Genomic DNA, 7,823 nt, shown 5'->3' on the forward strand with positions numbered 1-7,823 from the left:
TGATCGCTGAAATAAAAAAAAAAAAAAAAAAAACACGCTATCTGCAGCAAATCTTAATCTTGTATACTGTTAGTCATTGCATTATTCCTAAACATGCAAAAATGGAATAATTTTACAGTTAGTCTTAAAAACAGATCAGTCACTCAATTTAGAGAAGAGTGAGTGGTGTTTTGACCTGCAGAAGGCGCGATGCGAGGATAAGAAGCACATTTTAATCTCATAAACTGATAGATGTTAGCCAATCCTGAAGATGCTGGGAGGAAAAAACTACTCAGCAAAGAGGAGAGGGCTGTTCTTACCTGTAGAAGGCGCGGGAAGAGGATGAGAAGCAAATTTTAATCTCACAAACTGATAGATATTAGCTAATCCTGAAGATACATAGAGGAAACAACTTTATCAGTTGTGATATGCTCAAATCAGCCGTTCAGCATAGAAGTAAGGGCTTTCTCTAACTGTAGAAGGTGCAGGAGGATGGTAAGAAGAACATTTTAATCTAGCAAACTGATAGATATTTGCTAATCCTGAAGATGCTGAGAGGAAACAACTTTAGCAGTTATAATATGCTCAAATCAGTCGCTCAGCATAGAGGAGAGGGTTGTTCCTACCTATAGAAGGCGCGGGAAGAGAGTGAGAACATCATTTTAATCTAACAAACTGATAGATATCAGTTAATATTAAAGTGCTAAAAGGAAACAAGCTCAAACAACCGTAGCAGTTCTCAAATTAGGCGCTTAGTAAAGAAGAGAGGGCTGTTCCTACCTGTAGAAGGCGCGGAAAGATGAAAAATATTTTAATCTCACAAACTGATAGATATTAGCTAATCCCGCAGATGCTGAGAGGAAACAACCTTAGGAATTCTCAAATCAGTCGTTCAGCACAAAGAGAGGGCTGTTCCTACCTGTAGAAGGCGCGGGAAGAGGGTGAGAAGCATGTGGTGTGTGTGAGACGCCGGCAGGAAGGGTGGCCTCACGGGTGCCGCCGCTCTTGCCTCTCGGCGTCCCTCCCTCGGCAGTCCATCATCACACAGCGGCTTCTCGTTACCTCCAAGAAATAGCGGAGCACGTGGCCGCCATTATCAGTCCTCCTTTGTAAAACCAGATAGACTTCTCCAGGGATCGACTCGTGTTTACATCATACTCGGCCTTGTGATGCGCCTGCTGTTTACATTCACGTACACGCACCACGCACGCACCTACACACAAACAAGACCACGTTCCTAAGTGTCTAATACTACTGCTTTTCTGGAGTGAAGTGTTTAAAAGTGGAAAGTATTCGAAACTGTCTCTTAGTCGCTTTTTCTCTCTCTATCTCTTTTTCAGTCTTCCTGTAGATAAAATGTGGGGTTTATTTTGTGTGTAATAAGGTTCTCTTCTCTCTTCTCTCTCTCTCTCTCTCTCTCTCTCTCTCTCTCTCTCTCTCTCTCTCTCTCTCTCTCTCTCTCTCTCTCTCTCTCGGTGACGCTGGATTACTGTCACTCCTGTTTGATAAGTTTGAATTTGAATCTCTCTCTCTCTCTCTCTCTCTCTCTCTCTCTCTCTCTCTCTCTCTCTCTCTCTCTCTCTCTCTCTCTCTCTCTCTCTCTCTGTTTTGCTAGGAAAACTTTCACGCACCACTACTTTTTTAAGAGGAGCGAAAATTGATAGCGGCCTTATCTGCGTTCCATTGTTGCCTCACGTTGAAGAAGAAAAAGTATGGTTGTTTGTTACCCGGATTAACTTTCCCTGTGCGGTATAAGCAGCGGAAAAAATGAAAGAAAATGTTGTTCTTATCGTTACTGTAATTTCATCTGCGTGTGTTTCTCTCTTCACTGAACAAGGAAGGAGGAAAAAAATCTGTTTACAAAATTTCAACATCGAGGGCAAAGCATTACATACAAAGGAGGTTAAGAACGATTATGATTATTACTACTACTACTACTACTACTACTACTACTACTACTACTACTACTACTACTACTACTACTACTACTACTACTACTACTACTACTACTTTTACTACTACTACTACTACTACTACTACTACTACTACTACTGCTGCTGCTGCTGCCGCTACCACTACCATCACTACTTCTACTACTACTATAACACTACTACCACAACTATTACTTCTACTACTACTTCTACTACTACTTCTACTACTACTACTACTACTACTACTACTACTACTACTACTACTACTACTACTACTACTACTACTACTACTACTACTACTACTACTACTACTACTACTACTACTACTACTTCTACTACTACTACTACTACTACTACTACTACTACTACTACTACTACTACTACTACTCTCTCTCTCTCTCTCTCTCTCTCTCTCTCTCTCTCTCTCTCTCTCTCTCTCTCTCTCTCTCATTTACTTTAATCCTTTCACTAAGATACGAAACAATTACCACCACCACCACCACCACCACCACTATATGCAATGTTTGGAATATAGAGTAGTTTCGGTGTCTGAATAAAAAAAATATAAAGAAATAAGAAAAAAAACTCCACATTCAAATATTTTTTTTTTTTATTGCAGTAAAATTAGTCTAATTATTAATGTTTTTTTTTTCATTTGAAACAAGTCCATTGCTGAATATGAAAATGTTTTCTTTATACAACGAGGAATTTATATTTTGTTTATCTATCTGGAAAGTATTTTTTGTTTATTCAGAATGTGTTATCTAGTCTGGCTTTGTTTTCCTTCTGATATGTTTTTGTGGTGCTGTTCGAGAAAATTACAGTTGGTTTCTTGAACTTTACATCTTTAACCCCTTCAATACTGGGGCACATTTTTACCTTGAGATTTGTATACGATTAGACCATTTTATTGATTAGGAAGGATCTATGGAGGTCAGAAGATTAATGGCCATAGTCTTCATTATTTTCAATCCCGACGTAAGTTTCTGAATCTGTGTAAAATCACCAAATAGTAAGCAGAATGAATATGGAAACGCGTCATGATACTGAGAGTGTTAGCACTGGACGAGAAAATGCCTGTTTCGTGGATTTTGCTTTATTGATACTGGACCCAAAAGTGTTTTTATATTTTGGATTATTGTCAAAGTACATTGCATGCATGTCAATAAATATGGTCAATTCTGGTCTCAATGGGCGTCTTCTTTCTTCTCACAGTTTTTTTTTAAATGATAATACGTACGAAAATAACGAAATACTGAAACACTGTAAAATGTGCACTTTCCACTAACACCACCAGCCAGTAGCAGACCAAAGCGTTTATCCCCTGATGTGCTCCATCCAAGAGGAGGGGCTTGTGCCTCTAGCGCTCGTCATCACAGTAGGTATACTGCCACTACCGCCATCACCATATTACTACTACTGCTTCTACTACTACTACTACTACTACTGCTACTGCTACTGCTACTACTGCTGCTGCTGCTGCTGCTGCTGCTGCTACTACTACTACTACTACTACTACTACTACTACTACTACTACTACTACTACTACTACTACTCTGTTCTGATAATTATAATCTTACTGACAAGAAGTTATCTTGTTTACGCCGCGCGCGCGCGCACACGCACACGCGCTCACGCACACGCACACGCGCTCACGCACACGCACACGCTCACTGGCACACGCGCGCGCACACACACACACACACACACACACACACACACACACACACACACACCTTGGCAATTTAAAGCATGTATCCATATATCCTATTACAACGCTCTGCCTCAACCACTCGTCGCATCAAAGACAATCTTGAAATATGGATAATTTTGCGCACTCAGATTCGCGTTTGATTTTATCTTCAACATAATGTGACGTTGGGCATATCCCGACCACATTTCAAACGCTCAAGTGCGATATGATACTATTTTCAGATATTTTCATGATGTCAGTGATAATTTTAACATGGATTCTGCACCGTCAATAACAAGAAAAGAAAAGCGCCCATGAGAATATGAGTAAGAGAATATGACTTGTTATATAAATGGCATTCGAAGAGTCTTAACGAGTGAAGAGTTGATAAATGTGTAATGAGAGTCACGCCAGCTTGCCGGGTCAGTGGGTCACGCTTGGGCGGCACGGATATTGATGTCACGATTGGCAGATTATGGAAGGACGGTACAAATAATAGTTGTCTTGCTCAATTGCACAACAAGAATAAGAAATGTTGCAAAATCATCTAAAACTTCTTAAATTAGGTGCAGTTGTACTTTTGAGCAACATGAAGGTTTAAAAGATCTATCCCAATTTGCAGTATAAGTTTGAGAGACGTTTGTTATCCTGCCTCTTACCTCACTTTCATATATACTGCTTATCCTTTACGTGTTCAGAAAGTCATCCCATACCACCGAAAAAATGAAGAGAAATTGAAATATTCTGCTTTGTCTCACTTTTAAGTACTGTGTATATTTCCTCCGGCACTAGACTTATAAAAACACACTTTTTCGAATTACCACGGACGATACCAGCAATACGAGTCATTCCCTACAGGCCGCGTATTATCTCTCATACAACACCACACGCGAGGCATTCCGTTTACTTTCTTATCGGCTGCACCTTGGAGGCTTTTCGGCAAGTGACTGGACCCACTCTCACTGAGGTTCAGTCAGGGCGGGGCGGCGCGATGCGAGAGTGCAGGCTCCTGTGTGCCTCACGCCAGACTGCCCTCCCCGCCTCCTGGCACCAAGTCACTGACTCCTCCTGGCACTACTGACGTCACTGCCACGGACCGAGGGGGTATAATCGGTGTAATAGCGGTCAGGAAGTGGTGGGGTGGTTGTGTATTTACTGTGGAGGGTGATGACACTTATGCACTATTACTTTTATGCCAATCAGGGTGCGATGGCCTCGTAATGTTTGTTATTGCATGATGGGGAATCTTAATATTACTAATAAAACATTCTTAGTGCGATAGTCTCTATTTCTATTGTATGATGGACAATATTGTTCACTAGTTACAGATTTACATTGATCACCCCGCCTTTTCTGGGATGTCTTGAAATGAACCTTGCTTACACTATTACATTATTCCTCTCAACTCCGATTTAAGTGACTCCAGGCTGATATGACACTCGTACTTACCTGATGAGGAATCTCGATGCACTAAAGATCGATACTGTAAAATGGCTTTCATCACCCCGCAATGTGTGAAATGAATACCACACCTATCCTCTTAATGCCAAGATTATAGTCTCGCCACTGCTACAATGTGAGGAATCATGATATATACTCAACATTACCACCAGTTACCGCATCACCAAACGTTGTGTGGTGATGTCTTTGAAATAAACCTTAATTCAATAACCCCGGAAGTAAACCTAAATTCTATAACACCACTTTTGATCCTCTCTATGCCAGTGTGAAGGATAACACGAGGATCAGATACCAAGACAAAAGGAAAAATGAAAGTGGACTACATATAGAGCCTTCCCCATTCCATTCATTAGCATCGATACAGCGTTTGATGGCTTGACGTGTCGTGTTGCTAGAGATGGGGAGATATACCTGTCAGTGGAGTCACGTAGGACCATCATTCGTAGTAACGTGATATCTTCCCTTTGTGCCTTTCATCTTGTCCCTGTCCGGCTGTCCCTGCACGTCACCCACATGTTAGTTGCAATGCCCAGCTGCTGCTCACTTCATTTCTCTTCATTTTGTTTGCTTCTCGTGTGTTGTGATATAGGAAAACATGTAGATCTAATGTCTCTTGCTGGACATGAGAGAGAGAGAGAGAGAGAGAGAGAGAGAGAGAGAGAGAAGTCCCTATCTACTCTCGTCGGATGAGAGAGAGAGAGAGAGAGAGCAGTCCCTATCTACTCTCGTCGGATGAGTTTCCTTATGTCGCTATTTTTATTTTAAATTGGCTTCCTAAATCAACTAGAAAAATATTATGAGAAATATCTTTTAGTATTTATTGGCTAAAACTAAATATATGCATGTTCTTGATATCTATTAAATACAAATAACTAATCTTGCTTTGTAACACGACATTACTTTAGGTGAAAAATGCACACAAATGATCTATAACACATACTTTAAGAAATACAACTTGACTAGAAAAAATACAACTTAATACACAACAACAGAAAAATGTTAGGCTCGTCGGTAGGATTGAAAGGATAACATTGAGGGGGAGAGAGAGAGAGGAAACAGCAATCATACGTGTCCAGAAAGCACCACTGCCTCCTCTGTGACCGTGTCTCCAATGAGTGGGCGAGATGAGTGGAAGGTAATGCTCCACTCTTGTTATTGTTGTTGTTGTTGTTGTTGTTGTTGTTGTTGTTGTTTTTTGTGTTGTGTGTAGGGTTGTAAAGGGTGGGAAAGTTTCCGGGAAAATGGAAATTTTCCAGGGAATCTTTCCGGGAATTTTCAGGGCCCGGGAATTTTGGGAGTTTTCAGGAATATTCACATTTTTCACAACTTTTTCTGTATATTGATAAGTAAAGCAATTTTAGGTAATATACTTATTAATTAGTCATCAGGCAGTAGTAGGAATGGGTGACTGAATCTCTCTCTCTCTCTCTCTCTCTCTCTCTCTCTCTCTCTCTCTCTCTCTCTTTCAGTTGATTCCTGTATTTATGTTCTAGAAAACTTAAATTCTCTCTCTCTCTCTCTCTCTCTCTCTCTCTCTCTCTCTCTCTCTCTCTCTCTCTCTCTCTCTCTCTCTCTCTCTCTGCTGATTCTTATGTTTATGTACAATAACACTTAGGAACACTGTCTTACTTGTCTGGAACACCTTCATTACAGTGACTTGTCTGGAACACCCTCATTACTATTACAGTGACTGCCATACAAGGCCAGCTCACTGTTATGCATCAGTCTCGTCCATCTAGAAGTGAAAAGTGTTTCAGAGCTCATCGTACAACCACTCCTATAGTTAACAGCCCCACTCTTGACACTTTTAGCAGTAGGATCGGCACTGTCCCCGAGAAACTGTCCCGCGCGCTCGCCTCCATTCCCGGCTCCCCCTTAGCAGCTCTTCCACCCAGCTGATTTGATGTCACATATAATGAGAAATATATGGTATATCATTTTGTTTTTTACGCAGGGTTCCTTGAGACGTCATGTATTTGAAGAGTTACGCAAGGGTAAAAAGGTTGAGAAACACTGCCTTATTTCTCTCTCTCTCTCTCTCTCTCTCTCTCTCTCTCTCTCTCTCTCTCTCTCTCTCTCTCTCTCTCTCTCTCTGACCAATAGCGTGGCTTCATATATATTTGACGTCAAATCAGCTGGGTGGAGGAGCTGCGAAGTGGGAGCCAGGAATCGAGGCGAGCGCACGGGACGGTTTCTCGGGGACAGTGCCGTAGGATCACCAGTCACTATCTCTCTATTCCTAGTTCTTCCTTATTTCCTAATCCCAACCCTCATCCCATTCTAATCCAGATTCTAATTCTTTCTTATTCTCATACATCCACTGCACAACTCTGATATACTGTACTTTGCTGCCTAAGAGTGGCGCTTTAGGGAATGTTCCACTGTTACTGAGACAGACGGAGAACATGCCTCGAATGAACAGCTTTCACATGTAACAGATAAAGTCTTGTTCTTCAAATGCCAAAATTCTGATGTCTGGATTGCTTGTGCATAGTTTCAGATTCTTGGGCTGAGTGGTCAGTGTTCAGTGAATCTGTAAGTGACACGGACAGGTTGCACATCACAGCACGAATGTTACATTCAGCTTGAGCTGTTCTCTCTGACCACTGTGTGAAGTGTGAACTGTACATGTATTACAAGTCTTGTTAGGATTGTTTTAATGATGGTTATGGTCCATGGGGAGAAAGTTCTTGTGTACTTTCCTTCCGTATCTACAGGGTATGACAGGAAGAGTACCCAAAGTGTATCTGCTGCTGTGA

The 7,823-nt window shown here is 41.2% G+C and overlaps 2 protein-coding genes across 9 annotated transcripts in view; one reads left to right on the forward strand and one right to left on the reverse strand.

Annotated features, from left to right (window-relative positions):
* Positions 1-4,636, reverse strand: part of LOC123499161 — a 40,446-nt gene extending 35,810 nt beyond the window's left edge. For 2 of the 3 annotated variants that reach the window (XM_045246849.1, XM_045246847.1), the window contains exons 1-2: positions 4,528-4,619; positions 899-1,324 (exon numbers count right to left, since the gene is read on the reverse strand). The gene's annotated coding sequence lies outside the window, so the exon portion shown is untranslated. Of the gene's footprint in view, positions 1-898; positions 1,325-4,510 lie in introns of all 3 variants that reach the window. The other variant, XM_045246848.1, reaches the window with a different exon arrangement.
* The window catches only part of LOC123499167 (exosome complex component RRP40-like), a 69,053-nt gene that overhangs the window by 29,161 nt on the left and 32,069 nt on the right, over positions 1-7,823 (forward strand). The window contains exon 1 of one of the 6 annotated variants that reach the window (XM_045246865.1): positions 6,057-6,199. The exons of 4 other annotated variants lie outside the window; for them this stretch is intronic. In XM_045246865.1, the coding sequence (XP_045102800.1) occupies positions 6,189-6,199 (11 nt within the window). In that variant the 5' untranslated portion in view covers positions 6,057-6,188. Of the gene's footprint in view, positions 1-6,056; positions 6,200-7,823 lie in introns of those variants that run through there. One more of the 6 variants, XR_006672896.1, reaches the window with a different exon arrangement.

This window comes from Portunus trituberculatus, chromosome 49 (genome assembly GCF_017591435.1).
Source record: "Portunus trituberculatus isolate SZX2019 chromosome 49, ASM1759143v1, whole genome shotgun sequence".
In the NCBI taxonomy this organism is placed as follows: Eukaryota; Metazoa; Arthropoda; class Malacostraca; order Decapoda; family Portunidae; genus Portunus; species Portunus trituberculatus.